Source organism: Arachis hypogaea, chromosome 12 (genome assembly GCF_003086295.3).
Source record: "Arachis hypogaea cultivar Tifrunner chromosome 12, arahy.Tifrunner.gnm2.J5K5, whole genome shotgun sequence".
In the NCBI taxonomy this organism is placed as follows: Eukaryota; Viridiplantae; Streptophyta; class Magnoliopsida; order Fabales; family Fabaceae; genus Arachis; species Arachis hypogaea.
The window spans coordinates 14,717,479-14,738,693 of record NC_092047.1 but is presented as its reverse complement, the minus strand read 5'-3'; the positions used below and the strand labels follow the sequence as shown (position 1 = coordinate 14,738,693).

Here is a 21,215-nt window from a genome sequence, read left to right as displayed (position 1 = left end):
CCTGTGAGGCTTGGCAGAGCTGCGCGGAGTCCCAATGCGCCTGCTGCACCACGCGGGGGGCGTGCTGCATTCCTGCCTGCATGCAGGAGACAGCCCCCCACCCCGGGAACCAGCGCCAGTGATGCTCCATGTATATATGCATGCGTTGGGCTCTCTTCTTCTCCTCCCATTCATGGTAGTGTTTGAGCTGAAGCAAAAAATATAAGGGGGAAGGAGAGAAGGAAGTGGGTTAGTCTGTAGGTAGTATTAGTGAGGAGAGTATAGTAAGTAGTAGTGAATAGTGGTGAGTTAAGTTTATACGTGGAAAGAAAAAGAATATTAGTTTAAAGGATTAAAAAAAATGGTACGTAATTATCTGGCGCTTGAAGAACATATTATCAACTATTTGGATCATCCTATTTATGTAAGTAAACAAATTTTTTTTTTTGCTGTATTTAAATTATTTTATTTTTTATGTATTTTTTTTAAGCATGTATATTTTGTGTTGAGAATATTATTCTGTGTATTTTATAAATATTTTAAGAATATAACAATAATTTTTATAAAATAAACGTTAATAATAATAATAATAATAATAATAATAATAATAATAATAATAATAATAATATGTATAATTTGTACTAATTTTTGTTATTAAGAATATGTTGAAGAATAAAAAACATATTCTGATGTTGTAATAATATACGCAACGTCCGTAAGTAAATATTATAATAAATTAAATATGTAAAATGTATAAAAAATAATAGTATATTATATTATATTATACTATATCGTTATTAAAAAATTGAAAAATAATAGTATATTATATTATATTATACTATATCGTTATTATATTATATTATACTATATCGTTATTAAAAATAATAGTATATTATATTATATTATTAAATATTGTTATCGTATTATGTGAATGTTTATTATAATATTTATAAGGATTATTATTTAATTAATGTAACATATATCTTTGTTGATGCAGTCTAACAGGAATTTGTTGGTGCGTAAACTGGATCCACCACAGACGTGGAATCCAATGGTGGAGAATCACTTACGCGCTACGGGATTCTACCACGTCTCTAGAATTGGAGTCATAAGAGGATTTCACCCCATGTTAGCTGCTCTGGTTGAAAGGTGGAGGCCTGAAACCCACAGCTTTGTATGGCCGATCGGTGAGGTTACAGTGACATTAGAGGGTGTCGCTCATATATTCGGCCTACCCATTGATGGAGAGCCTGTCAGTGGATGGACAGATAGTAGTAGCGAGTTCGTTCAAAGTCAGGGCATAGCGATATTCGGTCGTGAGCCATTAGTCAGTCATAATGCGAAGTCCTATATAAAGTTGGGTTGGGTTCGACGTATTAGAGACGCAGAGCCGTTGGATACTGAGGAGTCCATCAGGAGATACGTCAGATGTCATATCTTCTGTTTGTTAGGGTCGACCCTATTTACGGACAAGTCGACCGCATATGCCCATGCGAAATATCTACCATTGCTTCGCGATTTCGAGCAGATCCATACTTATAGTTGGAGGTCAGCTTGTCTCGCTCATCTTTACAGAGCACTATGCCGTGCATCACGATATGATACAAAGGAGATGGATGGCCCTCTGAATCTGTTGTTTGTTTGGGCATGGGAGCGAATGCCGTGTCTTGCTCCCGTACCGAGACAAACCCTTCCACCCGCCGAGATACCAGTTGCTAGGAGGTAATAAGTCTTATTTTAGTCGTGTGTTATATTCATGATGCATGTTTGACATATGGTGTTTTATTTAAATTTTTTCAATTAATAATGTGTCAGGTGAAGTCATTCGGAACGGACCACAGCGTGGTTATCCAAGATCGTAGAGACATTCAGGCATGACATAGACTACATGCAAGAGGTAAATAGTTATATTTTAGCTGTTCCGTTTTTCAATCCATTATTGTTAGGGTTCTAATATGCCAATAATACTGTGGCAGTTTGAGTGGCGGCCGTATCACAGATTGATCGTTCCGGACGAGTTATATCCCCATCTTGAGGTGTGTGACATCGTTGCTCCGTTGTTGTCGTTCGAGTGTGTCGAATGGCACCCTGCGGACCGAGTGATGCGTCAGTATGGATATGCACAACCTCCTCCGCGGGCAGCAAGGGATATTCCAGTTGATCAGCATTGCGTCATTCTACGTGGAGTGCAGCAACATGACTGGACAGTTTTGCATGGGCCATGGATAGAGGAGTGGGCCAACAGGCGACACAGTCGATTGCGGGATCGGCACCCCTTCCGACCTGGGATTTTTTCCCGACGGTAGAGTATCGGGATTGGTACGTACGCTCCTATGGACATATGTTGAGATTGACGGCCTACATTCCTCATCATCCACAGCCACCTGCCCCACAGCATGCAGTGTTTGAGCCGATTCCTTATTATATACCACAGCCACCGGCCTACAGTCATGGTTGCCATCACTCTCAGGGCAGTCACCACTCTCAGCACAGCCACCACGCTCAGAGCAGCCACCATTCTCAGCACTCTCAGCACAGCCCCCACGCTCAGAGCAGCCACCATTCTCAGCACAGTGACCACTGTCAGTCCGGCCAGCATCATGATCCCATACTTACCATTCCTTCCGGTACAGATTGGTTTGACTTCTCTAGCGGCGGAGAGGCTGGTTTGGGTGGCTGGTCAGATTTTAGTGGTATCCCTTCACTGTCGGTGTCAGCTGATCCACATAGGGCATTAGTAGATATGGCTCATGGTTTGCAGGGTCGTACTTCCGACCGCACGTCAGGGAGTGCGTCATGTGATAGTGGTTTTATGCAGCGTCAGCGGGCATACACAGTTGTTGACACGTTCAACCCCGGATCATCCGCTCCAGCAGAGGTAGGCGGGTCGGCCGCTTCGACAGATGCAGGTGGGTCGGCCGCTCCTACAGAGGCAGGTGGTTCGGGAGCTCCGAGGGTGGATGACTTAGTTTGAGGTCACCCATATGACCTACGGACGGAGCGAAATCCACCTGATAGGTATACTCCATCGCGGTTCAGTCTGGGCATTATGGGTAAGGGACTGAGGTACTTTGGTGGAAAGAAGTGAGCTTCGGTTTAGGTTATCTAGATTTTATTTTCAGAGTTAAGTTAATGTAATTCGTGTTTAATGTTTGCTTTGTTAACTTATGTAACCTGTAGTTCCCTTTTTTGTATATTAACTTAAGGAAATCATTTAATGACAATATTAAGCAGACATTAAGATATCAATGGATAGAATTCATTTGAAAAATACAAACACGTCTGATTTCAAAAGCATCAACTGACGAAATGCAAATTAAAAAGTACAAACATGACCATACTAAACTATGAACCAGCACCACTCGGTCCAGCATGCTGCGGACACCTACTCCGACTATGACCCTGAGCACCACAGAGACGGCATATCCGAGGACCACGCATGTCACGTGAGTCCATTTCATTCAGGTATCGGGTTAGTTTGGGCCTGCCTTTAGACGTTCGCCTCAGTGCGGGATTAGCGACCAATGTGGGTCCCTCATAAGCAGGCCATGTCTCGGGATCTCCTAATGGTGTGAACTCAAACCTATATACCTTACGAACTTCCGTCATCTTGTACACATCATGCACATACAACTGCCAATCGAGCCGCTGGTTAGCACAGCAAGCAATAACATGGCGACATGGTATTCGTTCAACCTGAAAGTGCCCACAGTCACACGTCCGTCGCGCTAGATCAACAACTAACACCTTTCCAGTAGTCATTTCGCGCACCTCAAACACCTCATTTCGTCTATCAAAGCGGTGCACAACTATATTCCCAGCCTGTTGCATACTTGCTTCTATCCGCTGTTGCGCAAATGCGGAGTACATAAATCCAGCACGCTTCCGTTCGTGAGTCTCGGCACTCTTCCGCGTAAAGAGTTCATTTAACCTATAATATGTTGCTCGGACCAGCGCCAACACAGGTAGATTACGGGCACCCTTCAACACTGAGTTAATACACTCGACAAGGTTCGTTGTCATATGGCCCCATCGATGTCCCTCGTCGAATGCCAATACCCAATGTCTGAGTCCGATGGCATCGCACCACCTGGCATATGCCTCGCCTCGCTCTTCCAACCTCTTATAGTTGATATTGTACTCCTCCACCGTTCTTGAATACCCTATATTGACAACAAGCTTCTGCAAGTGAGGGACTTTGAATGCCCTTAAGAAGTTACTGCCGATGTGTCTTATACAAAACATCCACCATGCTCTTGGAGGTTGCCAGTCACCACCGGAACGATTAACTGCAGCCCGTATTGACTCATGCCGGTCTGAGATCATACCCACACCGTCTTTTCTAACAACATACGTTCGCAGATTCCTGAGGAAGAAGTGCCACGCATCAGCTGTCTCACCTTCCACCAAGGCAAAGGCGATAGGCACAATGTTTTGGTTCCCATCTTGTGCAACAGCGACTAGAAGTGTACCTTTGTATTTTCCGTATAGGTGTGTGCCGTCAACCTGAACTAGGGGCTTGCAATGCCTGAATGTCCTAATGCATGGATTGAAACTCCAAAATACACGATGAAGTATTTTTACACCTTGTGCCTCCTCATTCCCATTGTAGAGTGGTCGTGTTTCTATTTGGACAACTAAACCATGAATCTTCTGCACCATGACCGAGAGCCACCACGGCAATGCTTGGTAAGATTCCTCCCAATCACCGAAAACGTTGGCAACGGACTTCTGCTTTGCCAACCAAGCCTTTCGATAACTGATGGTATAGTTGAACTTTGACTGGACTTCCGCAATTATAGATTTCACCTTGATGGACGGGTCCGTCTCGACCAACGGCCTTATAACCTCAGCAACTGTATCTGAGTCCAACTTGGAATGATCTTGTGAAATCGTTCCGATGGTGCACGTGTGCCTACCGTTGTATCTGCGTATCTCCCAACAACCTTTTCTCCGTATCAAGCTGGCTCGGATAAGCCAGTCACATCCACGCCCGTACATCTTGCATTTTGCATAGAATGTCTGTGGCTCTGACTCATACACATCATAGTCAACTCCTCTAGATATAGTGAAACTTCTAATTGCTGCAACGACCGACTTCCTAGAACTGTATTCCATTCCAATTCGGAACTCTCCGTCCTCAGGATCAGCAATACCTACAGAAAGCCGAAATCATCGTTTATTGCATAGTCCAAGGTATAAAGTAACAAAAACTTCTTATTTAGTCAACACGTACCTCTGTTTGCATATTCCGGAAACTCGGGGGCATGCATGGCGTCGAGATCCAACTCACACATAAAAGGTGGAACGCCCATCGGTTGACTGCTCGAGGGATGAACCACTACATTCTCCACTGCTGCCTCAACTCCCACATCACCATCCTCATCTTCGTCGCCGGCTTCATAAGTGGCTTCGAAGTCCTCTTCGCTGTCACTATTCATTCCTTCGTACACTGCAGCTATATCATCATTTACATCTATATCATTTTGGACCGCTACTGCCTCTACAGCTTCAAACTCAACGTACAACTCAATCTGTGGGTGTCTCATATAAGTCTGCCGGTGAATTTGAAACATATTTTGCATACTCGCTTCATCCGTGATCGGAATGGTATCAAACTGTATTAGACCACCAAAAACCACAACTGGATTCCGGTACAGAATTCTGCTCACTCTCATTAACGTACCATTCTCCATGCTTTGACATAGGCCGTTCTGCAGCTCCATTAACGTCATCGTGCATGGAACCACAAACGAAAACGGATTTTGTGACACAAACCTCACTCCCTCATGAGTATTACGTATTATCTCACCATTACGATACACACCAAATTTGCGGTGTCCTCCATTACACCAACAACAGCATCAAAGAATCCTCACAACACACTCAAATCTCACTCACTCGGTATGGAAAACACTATCGAGCTCTACCTTATATAGAGCGGTGCACTTAACACGCCCCCACGTGGTGCACACTTGGACCAATCACTCTTCGCCACGTCAGCACGCCCCCCACGTGGTGCAGCTGTTGGCCAACCAAGTTCCGCCACGTCAGCACGCCCCCTGCGTGCTGCCTAGGTGGCTCAACCACAGCATGCCACCTAGCTTCCACGCCCCCCACGTGTTGTATGCACCACGTCCCCTGCGTGTTGTGCATTTCATCTGACACGTCCATCTCTGTGTAATACACACAGTTGCTCCATTTTTCCCCAATTCACCAAAATATTTTCCATATTTAAATTAATGAGCCAGAAATGTTATTTATATATTATTAATATTTATTAAATTTCGTATATCTATATTATATATGGATTATGCTATGTGTATACTAAAATTAACTACTAAAGTCAACCACCAGTATAAAATATATGTTGAAATAAAAATATATATTGAAAATAAATTAAACCACACATGTATTTATATACAAATACATTGATAGCTGATTTTGGTGTACAAATAACATTTTTTATTATATATTTTATAATATATACCCTAGGGCTAGGCCGATTATAGAGAAAAGGAGAAAGAAAGAAGGGATTTTTTGGCATGCCACAGGCCGGACGAACCCGACCCATATTGAAAATCCAACAACTAAGGTTTTGAAAATCAGACCAATTATCAAATTGTTTTAGTGATTAGTTTACTGGTCCAATCAGAATAATCGTTTTATAATAAAATAATAAATAAAATATAAATAAATATATTAAAATATAATCATAATCTAATATAAACCTTAAAATATCATCTAAATTTAAAGCACTACATCAATTAAAGTCTTATGATCTTATCAAAATATAAACTCAAAAATCAAATAATAAAAAAAATATCAAAATATGAAATGTCAACATAAAAGTTTATTATCAATCATTAAAATTTACAAAAACTTGCTATAAATTTACTGAGTTGGGATCATCTTCGCCTTCATTTCTACCATCTTAAGCATGCAGCATAAAAACTACTACTATATTGACCCTTACTACTACTACAACTATTATACTACTACTACTGTTTGATGATAAATTTCAAAAGATGCAGCAATAAAGATTATTACTACAGACCTCTGCTTTATATTGATCTTTCCTCCTCCTTCTCTTTCTTTTTTTTTTTTTTTCTTTTTTTAGAAATGAAAAATCATAGTAGATAAATTAATGATTGTTCTAATTCTAATCCATGGAAAAATGGATTTATGGTTTATCTCAATTCTCCTTAGTAAATCTGTAACATATTAAATTACCTCAATAATAAATTAGGCTTTATTGTAACTAGAGCGATTTAATGATCGGTCCGGTTTTTATAACCTTAAGTATTGGATTTTCGATGTGGGTTTGGTTTTTCGGCCCGTATCATGCCAAAAAATCCCTTCTTTTTCTTTTTCTCTACATAGGGGTGTACATGACTCGACCCGACCTAAAGATTTGGTCCGAATCCGAACACTTTAGGACTAATTTGGTGTGATTTCATTAGATTTAGGGTTGAATAAAAATCTCAAAAATAGACCCGGTTATTATTTAAGGGTACTGGCACTACATATGTACAATTTTCCAAACAGCATACCAGCAAACTATTCATTAGTACTTTCCTGATTCTCGCGCAAGAATCTAGCCACAATGGTTTCAACATCCTCCAATGCAACCCCAACGAAAAGAGGGTTAGCTGGAACCTTAACTGAATCATTGAACCCCTCAGCTATTTTATCCGCAGTAGAGTTCTGTATCCTCACATTAGGTGCACTCTTGCACTTCCCCATGCACTTGCATCCAACAATAGCAGCAGCAGCACCTCCTTCAGCACCAACCACTCTCTCAAATTCTTGCAACAATGCAATAGATCCTGATTTCTTGCACTTGTTTCCCATGCATACCTCAATCCTCTTCTGAGGAATAGATTCAGTGATAATAACCGCAGTACTCTCATTCTTAAGGCTACCATTAATGCTTCCAACTGATATGTCATTGTTTCTAGAGAATAATTCCATGGCCTTATGATGATGGTCATTAGCACTAACATCCTCAGGCAACAAGAGAGGTGTATATATCATGGTTTCTGCCTTTGGTGGGGAATTGGCAACGGCAACACCAACCTTCATGTTCTTCTTCATGCCAACCACCTCATTGTCACATTCACTCTCACTTGATTCAGATTCAGATGATGACGATGACGATTCGCAATCAGGGTTGGTGTTCATCTTAGAGGCTTTGAGTTTTGCCTCCTTCTCTTGCTTCCTTTTTCTCTTCAATTCCTTTTCCTCTGCCCTTACTTGCTCTAGCTGCTTCATCAAAACCTCAGTAGCATCCTGTGTAAAAACAAAACAACAATAATTAAATTTGCCATTGAATAAAAACCTGAGACTCTGTTAATCACTTAAAGGCCAACAACAATAACATGCAGTTAACAAAGAATACTAATAATAATATTAAAAAAATATTTGTTTGTAAAGCATAGCCATGGAAAAAATTCAAGAACTCTTATGATTATTTTTTGTATTTTTTTTGTAAATGAGATTGAATGGCAGAATTGATAAAATATCAATTAATTTTTTAATTTATCAAGTGAGAGCAAAAAGCTACAATTTACAATTTATTACTTCTGAACGGCAGTTCAAATCCAGAATCATCTTTGGGAAAAAATTAGCCAAACAAAATTGCAGCTTTTAAGAAGATTGAACGAGCTCCTTGTGCTTTCAACATGTTTACCAAACACACCCAAATTCACTAAATAATCAATGGTATTGCATATTCAAATGCATTATTCTAAACCTGTTAAATTTTATTTCAACTCTATGCAAGTAAATTTCAGTCCAAACATAAAGCAACAATATGTAAAAATAATTAAGTTACCGAAGTTAGGTTTCCTTAAAGATCATCGAAAAGGACACGTTTCTTCAGCATCTTGAGTTTCTTCTTGGTGCTCAACACAGCGGTTCCCTTCTCATTCTTCTTCTTCTCGTCCCCGTAATACCGGAGATGCCCCGAATCACTGAACCCGCAGCAACAACGCACCACCGCCTTTTTCCACACCGGCACCGAAACGCAACCACCACCACCACCACGACGGGAACTCACGTGCATGGAAAAGGAAGGGCACGTGATATTCCTTAGAACAGTGCCGGAAACCTCCATCGTTGACAGTGAGAATTAATTAGGAATCGAATTCTCCTTTTCTCTCTTCTGTGGTTTTGACTCTCTTCTTTTTGTTTTTTTTTTTTTGAATCAAAGGGAGCTCAACACAATAGAGTGGAGCAGATAACAAAGCTATAGTAAGAATAAAACAAGATAACATACAACTCCTAGACACTGTGACCCGGCCATCAACACCCAAAGGGCTTAGCACCACTCCATTCTTCGTAGAACGTAAACGATCTGTTAATAATGTCCTCTACTCTTGAACTCTTATTTCGGAAGAGCCTGTCATTCCTTTCTAGCCAAATTGTCCAGATAACAGCAAAGAATCCAGTGAACCATCTCTTCTTATCTACCTTCCTTCCTGTAAAGCTCGTCCAACTCTCAAAATGTTCCTTCAAAGTACCCGGAAAGCTCCACCTTTGTTGAAAGGCCATTAGCCAAGCACACCACACCTGCCATGTAATCTCACAACTAAGAAACAGATGATACGCGGTTTCCACAGGCTTACCACAGAGAAGACACCTATTGTCCTGCTGGTCAATAACTCGTAATCTGCACAGTCGATCCTTTGTGTTGACCCTTCCGACTAACGCAAACCAAGAAAGGAGTTCAACCTCGGGGGGACAAATCCTTTCCAAACAGCACTAGTGAAGCTATAGCTGGTAACCTCCTCCGGTAGGACTTCCTCCTGCATCACTCGCACAAAGAATTTTGTTGAGTAGTCACCTGTTTTATCAAATTTCCATACCACACTATCTTCCCTCCCATTTGTAAGCTTGAATGACTGTAAGATCTCATGAAGCTGGTGTACTAAGTCCAACTCCCACTGGAACAACTCTCTCCTCCACTGAAAACTCCAAATCTACACTAGCCCATCCCAAAAGCCACAGTCTGCTATCACAGTCTGCTATCTCTCTTCTTTTTGTTTGAAGCTGCTATGAAGAAATTGATTTCTATTTGTGATGTCGTGGCAATTCATTATTCGTTTTTGGGGACGTGGCATGGATTTTTGTGTTGCGCGTGCTGGCATGTGTTAATTTCGATATGGCTTTCAACTACCATATGGATAAATTTGAAATCTGCTGTTGGTTACCGCGAGTATGCATCCTGAGCTAATTATGGATGACAGGTTGAGACACGTGGATCCACGTGTTCAAATTTAATGACCTGTAACCATTTGAAAGTACACGTTTGGAAACGGTACGTTTTAAGAGGCAAATATTTGACTCTTTTAGATTTTACTTTTAATTTGTTATTAGTGCTATTTTAAATTTTAAATTTACAAGATTTTTAGGATAAGTAATCCTTAAAATGTATAACGTTCAGGTGATAAGAATAAGATACGCTATTATTCTTACATAAAAAATTAAATATATTTCATATACACAAAAAAAATAATTACTAATATATAAAAAAACTATCTGACTTTTCATTCAAAAATTGCTATTGCAAATAGTTTTAATTATTAATCTAATTATATTATATTTAGTATTTTACTATTTTTTATAAAAAGAAATAGATTATTATTATCCTTTTTCTTTTGTTTTTCACTTTGTAGTTTGTACAGAGCATGCTTAGTAAACGTTTCAAAATGTTCTTTACAGGCACTACATATTGAACATCACTGCTATAAACTAAGTAAACACTTTTCCTCTTAATTATTTATTGTTATTACAGCAATAAACACAAGTACATTGTACATACACCAAACAAATTCACTGTTGGAAATTTAATAACACTGAACTATTAATATCCTATTCCTATATTGTAACATGTTGATCTTGGAAGCTGCTAGTTTGTAACCATTTTGATAGCATATTAGCCATTCCCTCTTCATAAAGATCAACCTCATCTCATGCATGATTGTGATGTGAATATGGTGGTGTTTCTCCATTTTTGTTATCTCTTCTATTTTGGGACCATTGGAGGGAGATAGATAAGGAGGAAAACAAAAAAGAATAATAGTAATGAATGTTAGTATTCCAGCTTTTGGTGGTGACAACCAAGAGTCCAAAAGAGCATAGTAGAAGAAAATCAATGGCTTTTCATGATGATTGCCATTGGTATGCCAGCCAAAGGTTCTCGAGACCCTGCTGCAAGGTGTCCCGGCACGCGTTGCCTTATCTCTTCGAAAGCGCAGTGTTTCCGAGTCTAGGCCTCCAGCAAACTACAACAATCAAGATGTCAAAAAATTTAGTTCGACAGTGCATAGACTCGATTTCGTGACCTAAACTTGTAAGTTTGTAAAAGTATGAGTTAACTCGAGAATTTGATACCCGTAGAGATGTCAAATGTTACCTGATAATCTCTGTATTCAAAATGAACCCCCTGAAGCAGAAGAGAATCTTGGCTAGATTCTCTGTCTGTGTTCCAGTTGGATTCGAGCTCCATAGTCACTCTTTTCATGTACATCTTGGCTAGAGTCATGGAAGCCTGCTTTATCTGCATGGGTTGTGTATTTATTTCATCAAGTTTTATAATTGCAGCTTTGAAGTTTACTATATGAGTGTGAAATTTGTGAATACACTTTACTATTACTAATCTACAAAGTTAACAATTGAAGGAACAATATCTTCCAAGAGAAGAAATGATATATCTCTAGGAAAATACATGTGATTTGAGAATCGAAACGTGTGCATATAATGTGTAAAAACAAACAGATCAGTGAATCAACTACTAGATCAAGTTCTATGTCGATAAATTTCGGATAATCACCAACTATAATTATTCCACTACTACCAGAGTAATGATAACTGTAAAGCAAACCATTTACCATATTTCAATCTTTGTTCTCACTTCAGATTAAAAATATGTGAATAAGAAATTTACCTTGCTAATTATCCCCGAATCGAGCATCCAAGCGGTTGGAATGTGTAGGCTTGGTACGAACGCATGACAGAATTTCGCAGCTTGATTAGCCTTTGTATGCTCAGTTCAGACCTATCACAATGAGATGAAATAAGGCATAAGAAGATTATTAAATAGGAATACTATTATCTTGACATAAATCTTACTTGTCTAAGAGGCTGGCCATTTTTTCCAAAGCAGCTCCACATGGAATGTCGGGGTCATCCATGTAGGAGGAAATCTCCTGTTCTAATAGCTTAAGCTCCTGATACTCAACCGCAGCCTCTTGCATCGCATCGGCTTTCTTCTCAGACCACTTGAAATGTTTCAAGACAGCACGCTCATCCACCTGTAGAATACATAAGACAAAGCCAGGAAGAAGCAAAGTAGAAAATTCTATCCATTTTCAAATATTATAATCCTTGATTTCCAAGTCAGAAATCACAAGACTCTAAACTGTTGCACCAAGGCTCACCCTCTCAGAAATTCTCAGAAAATCTATTAAAACAATGGTTTTACATATAGTAATTATAATAACTTAAAAATGATTAATGAAGTAACATATAAAGAGCCATTGGCCCACCAGATCAATAATTTTCTGAGAAATGTACCAATGAGGATAGTTCACCAACAAGCCCATCAACAAACTTTAAGACTTCTTCAATGTCCATGTAGGCAGCATCTATTCATATTCATATGGAACAAAAATGAGATTATATATATATGTTTAATTAAAATATATAATCTCATTTTTATTCCACCATATGAATTGAAAGTTGAAACCATTGAAATAAAGAAACTATTTCAGATAGTGATTGATGACTCTTAAGACATGGATTAACCACCCTTTATATCATAAAGAGAAAAACAAGATAAGTAACAACGAATTATGACACATTCCATGCTTTGAGGTAAAACACATCAAAAGAAAACAAATCAATCAAAGCTTCTCATACCTTGCCACTGGTACCAACAGCTACTACCATCTTAGCTTCAGCAGCAGCAAGATCCTCACTGAGCTTCTTGTTCTTGGATTCAAGCTCCACATTCAAACCCTTTATCCAACTCGGCCTTGAAGACTACCACCTCAGACTTCAAATTTTGACAAAATATAAATATAAACCAGAATAGAACCACCAGTTTATTTTACCATATGAAACTAAGCATTATGTTCATTTTGCATTACATATGATAGTTCCAAGATGATGTAGAGATGTACCTGCCCCAAATTAACCAGTTTGAATTGCACCACATCCCTAAGATGTAAAAATATAGAAGATCGTCAATGCAAAATAAATGTTAAGTCAACACTATACCAAGCAACGACAGACTGCAGAACTGACAGCACCTACCATATGATGTCATCAACCGTATTATTTGCCAGCAAGTAGTATATATTTACTGAAGTGACCTGGAAACAAGAAATAATTAGTCAAAGAACCATAACAGTGCATGTTGCCTTTGCTAAAAAAAGTAAGACCTCATGAGATATTATCTGTTTTCTTATTGTCATGCAACTAGTAACAGCTCTCTCCTTTCTACTTCATGAGAGTGAGAATACTAGCCAATTCTATGAGCTCGATCTTCGGCCAGAATTAGGTCACCTGGAGTCCAGGACAGTCAAAGATAATTGTGCTTGCAGCAGTTAAAGTTAATCCAACTCCTCCAGCTTTAATGGATAACTGAATGATAACATGTCACATCAAATCATTATCTCAAGCAAAATATTAACCAATACAACAGAAAAAATTCTTATAATGGAAACACGAGGAAGAAATGCGCAACAGAGAATACCATATCACAGCAGCCTTGGTAGAATCCTTTTTCTGGAAATCTGTAACCAATTGTTCCCTTGATGCAGCAGGTGTACCTCCATCAATCCGTGTTAATTTGGATAAATTTGATGAGAGCTAAAATTTAGATAGTTTATAGTTTTTATGTTTTATGTCTTTTATTTTGTGGGTACCTATGACTTTTTGAGTTAATGATTTGAACTTAATGTTATGTTTATTTGCTAAATTTGCTACTATATTTGCTACATTAATTGGATACTTAATGACTAAAAAGTTGCTTATATAGATAGATTTTTTAGTTTATTATATTAGCAATTTTCGTGCAAGTTTTTTTTGTACATATGTTTATTTTTTTAGGTAATCCGCCGCCATTTCCACCATTTTCCGCTATAACTTTATGGCGGATTTTTCTGGCTCACCGTGATGAGCCGCCATTCACAATCAAAAACTACACAATCAAAAACTAGCACTGCTTATGAATGCGCCTCTGCATATCTTGGATTCCAATTTGCATATTGTAATTACCATGTAATTGGAATGACTGATTTTTGTTAGACATGTGATTAAGAATGATATTTAGTTAAATTCTTTTGTTGCAAAGAATCATCAGAGTTGAATTTGTTACTGATTATCATCACTAAACTTTGAATTTGTTGCTGTCTTGTTCACCAATTTACTGATTACCATGTAATTTGATTTTTATTAATATATTATGATCAGTCAACTAAGATCAATGATCAATAACAAAACTGAACCATAAATATCAGCTAAGGACACAATCACCATTTGGTATGCAACATTAACCAATGGAAGAAAAGTTAAATTATGGGAGGTTTTCAAAGGCTGAAGCTAAACAAGTTCAAAGACATATGTTTCAAAAATTCCTTGACATTGCCGTTAGAATTTTTTTACGAGGATTAATTTATTTTGACGTAAATGATGAGGACAAAGAAACAACGGTCTTCATGTACAAGAGAATTACAACATGGACTTAGAAGACATTTGGACTGAAGATTTGAGTAAATTCAAGATGTATGTAAAACAATTTTTAAAAGGTAGTCAACATTATATAAACAAAAAGATATGAACCATGGGAGAATAGTCTTGGACCAAAGATATAATTTTGTGATATCTAAAAATAGAGCCCTTATTACAAGAGTAGAGGAAAGATATTTTTCTAATGCAATGCACAAAAATTAAATTATTATTGATAAGATGAATAGTCTACGTGAGATTTTATTATCTTCATAGAATCTCAATCCACCTCCAACCGAACTTGACATATTCTTCAAGTTTTTACCCAAGTAAGTTAATTTATTTTTTTAATTAGTATATTATTTTATTTGAATTTTGTATATATTTTATAAATAATATTTATTACTATTATTTCAGAACTGAATTATGGAGAATGATATTTTATCATTCCTATCTTTTAAGTTATCAAGAAAAATCATATTATTTTGTTTGTTTAGTTCACATATATCTGAATGATCACTTGAGGCGGCGGATTAACAAAAATACAATTGCTTGATGTCAATAGACATTAGAAAAGAATTTTTCGCCTTCATATATATGTCAAATTGTTCAGCAAAAGTGATAAATCCAGAAATGATCAAAATTTTAACTAGTGAAAATCAGAATAAGTTCACCAGTCAAATTTTTTATCATTTCCAGATCTATCATTGACCAATTTGTCAGCTATATATGATGGCGAAAAAATTCTTTTCTAATTTCTATTGACATCAAGAATCTTATTATTCTTGTTAATCCGACTCAAACGATCATTCGGTATTTGTGGAACTAAATAAAATAATATGATTTCTGTTGATAACTTAAAAGATAAGAATAACAAAATATCATTTTTCATGATTCAACCCTGAAATAATAGTAATAAATATTATCTATAAAATATATACACATTCAAATAAAATAATATATCAATTAAAAAAACAGATTAACTTACTCTGGTAAAAACTTTAAAAATATGTCAAGTTCCGTTGAAAGTGGACCGAAATTTTATAAAGATAATAAAATTTCACATAGAATATTTATCTCATAAATAATAATTTTATCTTTGTGCACTGCATTAAAAAAGTATCCTCCCTCTATTCCTATAATAAGAGCTCTGTTTTCAGATATCACAAAATTGTATCTTTGGTCTAAGTCTATTTCACTATGACACGTCTTTCTGTTAATATAATGTTGAACGTCCTTTTCAAAATTATTTTATATATATCTTGAATTTGTTCCAATCATCAGCCTAAATGCCTTCTAAGTTCATGTTGTAATTCTCGTACATGAAGACCGTTATTTCCTTTTTCTCCATCATTCCCGTCAATTCTCGTAAAAAAATTCTGACAACAATGTCAAAATTTTTGAAATATTTTGTCTTTGAACTTGTTCGCCTTTGAAACTTCCCATAATTTAACTCTCTTCCATTAGTCAATGTCACATTTGAAATGGTGATTGTGTCCTTAGCTATTTTTTTTATTCAATTTTGTTACTAATTAATTGATATTTGATCCTAGCATAATTAAATAAAAATATAAAATTATAAAAATAAAATTAAAATTAAAAGTTAATATACATGTCTTTATAAACATATTAATAAAAATCAAGTATCAAATCTTAAACATAACTAATGATGAAAAAAGAGATAGTAAATTAGTCACTATTACAAAATACTTTCTCAATTTAAATGAACAAGACAGCAAACAAAGTTTAGTGATGATAATCAGTAACAATTCAACTTTGATGATTTTTAGCAACAAAAAAATTTAACTAAATATCATTCTTAGTCACATGCCTAACAAGATTCTGTCATTCCAATTACATAGTAGCTACAATATGGCAATTGGTGAAGGAAATGAAACAAACAAGAGCAATGTTCAATTAAAGTGCACATAGCATGTTCAAACACCAAAAAGCTTTTACAACCAATACCACAAGGTTAATGTCAGAAAATAAAATTTTGCGCCTAATATAACCCAAAACCAATTAAACAAACAAAGTTAATATAATGGGGTTACATAGGATCAATTCCTTAATCTTGTGTTATTGGGCAAAAGACCTTAAACATTCAAAAAGTGTCAAAAATTTTGGTCAATAAGCATAGTACATTCACATCAATGCAAATAGTCATAACAAGTAGAAAACAAGCATTGAGCTCAGGGAATTGACCAAAATTTTTAATCAAAAACTCGAGGTAATTTGGTAAACACTAGGCATGCATACGTATTAAACATGTAAAATCAATACACCAAGTATCAATTTCGAACCTAATTCGAAAGAATGCCATTCAACTAAAATTTCAACAACTTCTCACAAAACAAGCATTCTTTGAACCTCAATTCATACAAGTTTACTAAGAATGATACAAAAAATCAGCAGTATACTATCAATTTCAGCACAATCAATAATCAGTTAATAACTAACCAAACAGTTAACCAAACACTTCCAGCAGTCTTACACAACTAATAACCTTAAACCTAACAGCAGCATACCACAACTAATAATCCTAATCCATTCAAACATAAATCTAAATCTAAGTTCTACTAACTAACTAAAATCAAACTCAACAGATTAAAATTACTAACAGAAATTAACTAACAAAACAACACATCACTATATATAAAAATCACAAAACACAAAACAGAAACACAGCAAAACAGCCATAGCTAATCAATAATCAATTAGTCAATCAATCTAAACACAATTAAGTCATCAACACCGTCACAATCTAAGCACATTGAGTCACAAAACACAAAACAAAAGACAGCAGCACAATTTTAATGAAGATTAACAAGGTTAATCAGTGAACTAAATCAACTGAATCAAAACAATTTTTACAAAGATTAACCTGCCAAATAAATCAACTAATCATTCAAAGATTCAATCCAAAACAGAGATCGAAAATTAAAAATACAGCTAGATTCAAATTTCAATCTGAGTGGCATTAACAGAATCCCAAAAAGATTCAATGTTCTGAGTAAAGATAGATGAACAGAGATCGAAAATTAAAAAAAAATGAAACCATTACCTTTGTTCTGAGCAATCGAAGCAGAGAGGCAGAACCACGACGGAGACGGAGACCGAGACCAGGCGACAAGCAGGACGACGGACGGCGAAGAAGTGCGGCTGAGCAAACGAGGAACAAGCACTAGCAGTGAGCACTGACCTTCGAAGGACGACTGTGAGCAGACGACATCGACGGTAGAGAACGAGACTGAGAGCCAACAGGGGTTGTTCTTGGAGAACCCGACAGAACGAAGAGAGAAGGCCCTGACTTCGACGGACGGCGGCGGTGAGGCTAGGGTTTCCGTTTTTGTTTGGGGAGAAGGAAGGAGATTAACAAAAAAACCGAAGAAAGGGCTCTAGGGTTGCAAGGAGAGGCTTCAGTGCTTCACACGTGCCCCTGTCTGCGACGGACAGCGGCGGTGAGGCTAGGGTTTCCATTTCGTTGGAGAGGAGGAAGGAGATGGGAGGATTGAAGAAAGGGTTAGGCTTGTGGGCCCTAGTTTCCTCCTTGTTCTCCTTCCTGTCCTTAAGCCACCTTCCTACCGTCTTGCCACCACCACCACCTGCTGCCACGGCGGCGCCACCGGTGGCGGAAGCCCTGTATTGACTACTCAGGCTGGTGACGTTGTTGTTGCTATTATGGCTGTTGTTGGAGCGGCTACACTGCATATATGATGTTAATAAAGATTAGGTTTTATGTCTTCCTTCCGCGAGTCACAATGTACTTTTCTTCTTTTCTTTTTCTACTATGAATTAATGAGAGATTGATTTCTATTATGATAACTTAAGCTTAGATGTCCCATTCAAAATAATAATAAAAAACCTTTACACTAGATGTGTTTTTGTTTCACTCTGCTGTTGTTTAATTGTGAGGAATTTTTATTATTTAGTTTTCTTTAAAATGTGCAATTGTTGCTACGGGAGACTATGTTTGGTTGGAAGGAAAAAAATAGAGAGGATGGAAATAGAGAGAAAAAAAAAAGGAAAGGAAAGAAATTAGGTGGATTTTTATTTTCTTTAGATGTGTTTGGATGTAAGGAAAATAAGAAAAAAAGAAATGTTATAAAAAGATAATTTTACCCTTATATTATTAAATATATTAAAAAAGTGAGGAGTAGTATTAGAAGTAGAGAGTTTTCTCTCTATTTTTTTTCCAATGTTAGAGAGAAAAAAAATTGGTGGGCCACATCAGTTTTTTTCCAACTATTTTCTTTCCTCTCTAATTTTCCTCCTCAACCAAACAATGAAAAATAATCATTTTCCTTCCCATTTTCTTTCCTCCCTTTTCTTTCCTTCTATTTTCTTATCAAACAAACATAACATGGGTAACAAGATTGGTGTGTGCTAAAGACGAATAAAGACGAATTTTGAATCCCCTTGTGGGCTGAACTTTGGACTCAAAGGTAGCAGTTTTGGTTGGTGTTCAAGGTGGGATCTTGTTAACCAATTTCACAGTAGGATGAGGGGACCAGAATCAGGAAGAATGACAGAGGTTTTAATCATGATAAGAGATGCAATGTAACAAACAAATATAGAGATTTTGTTCTTTCTTTTCTTTTCTTTGTTCCCTCCCCAACTTTTGTTAACAAGAGCAGCAATAAAGACAAATGGTAACACCAAAGTTTTGTCATGTTAGATAGAAATGCCAATAAGGATTTTTTTTTCTCTTAATCTTCGATATACTTTAACTATTAATGTATTATCAAGTCAGTCCCCAGAAAATCAATTACTAACAAATTCGCCTAAAAATTGTTGTTTGTGCTAATCATTTGGAGCTAAATTAAGCTTAGCCTTTTTAACTAGCAACCAAAACTAGAACATTTTCAATTTCTACTTTTTGTTTGTCTGTTAGTGTTAGAGAGAACCTGTGGGTACTGTCCTCCGAGTGTCATCGAAGTTTGTTTGTGGTTACAGAGAAAGCTGGAACTAACATGGTACAGTTTGGTCAGTGCTCGTGCTTTGTACCCAAAAAATATTTCTTTTATTTTTTCCTTTCCTTAAGAAAGGCAAAACAAATCAACATGGCTGTGTCTTGTTTAGGTTGATATGGGATTCATGCTATTGCTATGGCTAAAAAAGAAAGAGAAAGATGAAAATGAAGAGAAGGATGCTTACCTTGAAATCATCAATTTCAGTTGGGGAAACTGGAGGGCCACTGCTGTGAGATAGCCTCCCTGAGGTTCTTGGAGACACCTCCTGCTGACCAAACTCAAACAACAATCACCAATTGCTTCAGTTTCTTTTTCTAAATTAAAATTCAACATATAAAGTGCTCACTAACTATTGTGAAACGTTAAACACTCCGTAGTCTACACACTAAAGAATAACTCAACATAAGCTGTTTAAGACAAGAAAAATGGAAGCTAAATGAAAATTGGAATGGTTCTGTTTTTGCCAAGATGACCCAGATAAGAAAAAATGGAACTTTAAGCTTACTGAGGAGGATTTGCATTCAAAATTAACAGAAAAATGAAAGCTTGGAAAGAAACTGAACAACAAGACTGACCCTGCAGAACGCAAGTAAGCTTCTGGACCACTAGAGAAAACAGAACAGAAAAGATCAAAAAGAGACAAAAGTAAAAAGTGAAAACAAAAGTAAAGTCGCATGAAACAAGGAAAGTGAGTTGTTGTAGAAGATGAGCGTAGATTAAGGCTGTGTTTGGCTTATAATTTCTAAAATAATTTCATCTTTTTGGTACTTCTTTTCAAATTATGGTTTGTGACCTACGAATCAAGTTGAGAGGCGATTCTACTATTTTCAGCAAAACATGTTATAAACATGAATGAATTGAAACTGAATTAACATCCTTAATAAAGCAAAAGAAAGAACATACCGACTGTGATCATCTGAGAGGTCTCAGAGGAAGCAAAAGAAAAAGGATTGCCAGAAACAATGGCAGATTCTTCAGCAGCTTCACCAGCAATGTCCTCAAGTATAGGCATAGAATTATGATTATTATTACTATTATTATTAGAACAACCACCATTGTTGTTGTTGGCCTTATAAGAAGAAGGTAGTGCTGGAAGTTGAGCTGGGGAAAGAACCTTACACACTTCAAGAGCAGAGGCACTCCAAGAACTCCATAGGGTCTTGTGGTGTCTCAGGTTGCCTCAGCAACATGCTCCATGCTTGTGTTTCTGGTTTTTCTTTCTCCATTTTTTTGTTAAAATTTATTTTGAGAAGCAAAAGAGATAGAGAGAGCAAAAGGTAGAAAGCAAAGTGTGAATGAAGACTGAAGAGTTTTGGAGAAGAGTATATTGGTTCTTCTGTGGCTTTATAGTGAGTGAGAGTGTCAAGTCGGATACTCAATTAATTAATTAAAGCTTATACGCACAAAAGGGTCTCGAATCTTAGCATCTTACACTTTATGTCTTTGTAATTTGTATCGCTTAGTAAATGTATAAAATTTATATATAAAGATGGAGAATTTCTGGTATAAAAGGAAAGAAAAAAGCAA

At 36.9% G+C, this 21,215-nt stretch overlaps 1 protein-coding gene, 1 long non-coding RNA gene and 2 pseudogenes across 2 annotated transcripts; all 4 read right to left on the bottom strand.

The window, feature by feature from the left end:
• Positions 1-3,324: 3,324 nt before the first annotated feature.
• On the bottom strand, positions 3,325-5,714 carry LOC112729736 (uncharacterized). The gene is made up of 2 exons (XM_025779891.1): positions 5,216-5,714; positions 3,325-5,135 (listed from the first exon to the last, which is right to left on the bottom strand). Exons 1-2 carry the CDS (start codon positions 5,712-5,714, stop codon positions 3,325-3,327), a joined length of 2,310 nt encoding a protein of 769 aa, XP_025635676.1.
• Positions 5,715-7,495: 1,781 nt separating this feature from the next.
• Positions 7,496-9,178, bottom strand: LOC112729144 (diacylglycerol O-acyltransferase 3-1-like; annotated as a pseudogene).
• Positions 9,179-10,730: 1,552 nt separating this feature from the next.
• Positions 10,731-14,882, bottom strand: LOC112726963 (INCREASED PETAL GROWTH ANISOTROPY 1-like protein 2; annotated as a pseudogene).
• Positions 14,883-17,781: 2,899 nt separating this feature from the next.
• On the bottom strand, positions 17,782-20,721 carry LOC140176981 (uncharacterized). The gene is made up of 3 exons (XR_011868335.1): positions 20,592-20,721; positions 19,873-19,956; positions 17,782-18,420 (listed from the first exon to the last, which is right to left on the bottom strand). It is a non-coding gene; the product is annotated as an uncharacterized lncRNA (long non-coding RNA).
• Positions 20,722-21,215: the final 494 nt, after the last annotated feature.

Bases quoted from the DNA above. Each gene is read 5' to 3' on its own strand.
- LOC112729736 (XM_025779891.1), bottom strand. From the start codon at position 5,714: ATGACGTTAATGGAGCTGCAGAACGGCCTATGTCAAAGCATGGAGAAT. The intron at 5,136-5,215 runs GTACGTGTTGAC...GGCTTTCTGTAG, and splicing joins TCCGGAATATGCAAACAGAG to GTATTGCTGATCCTGAGGAC.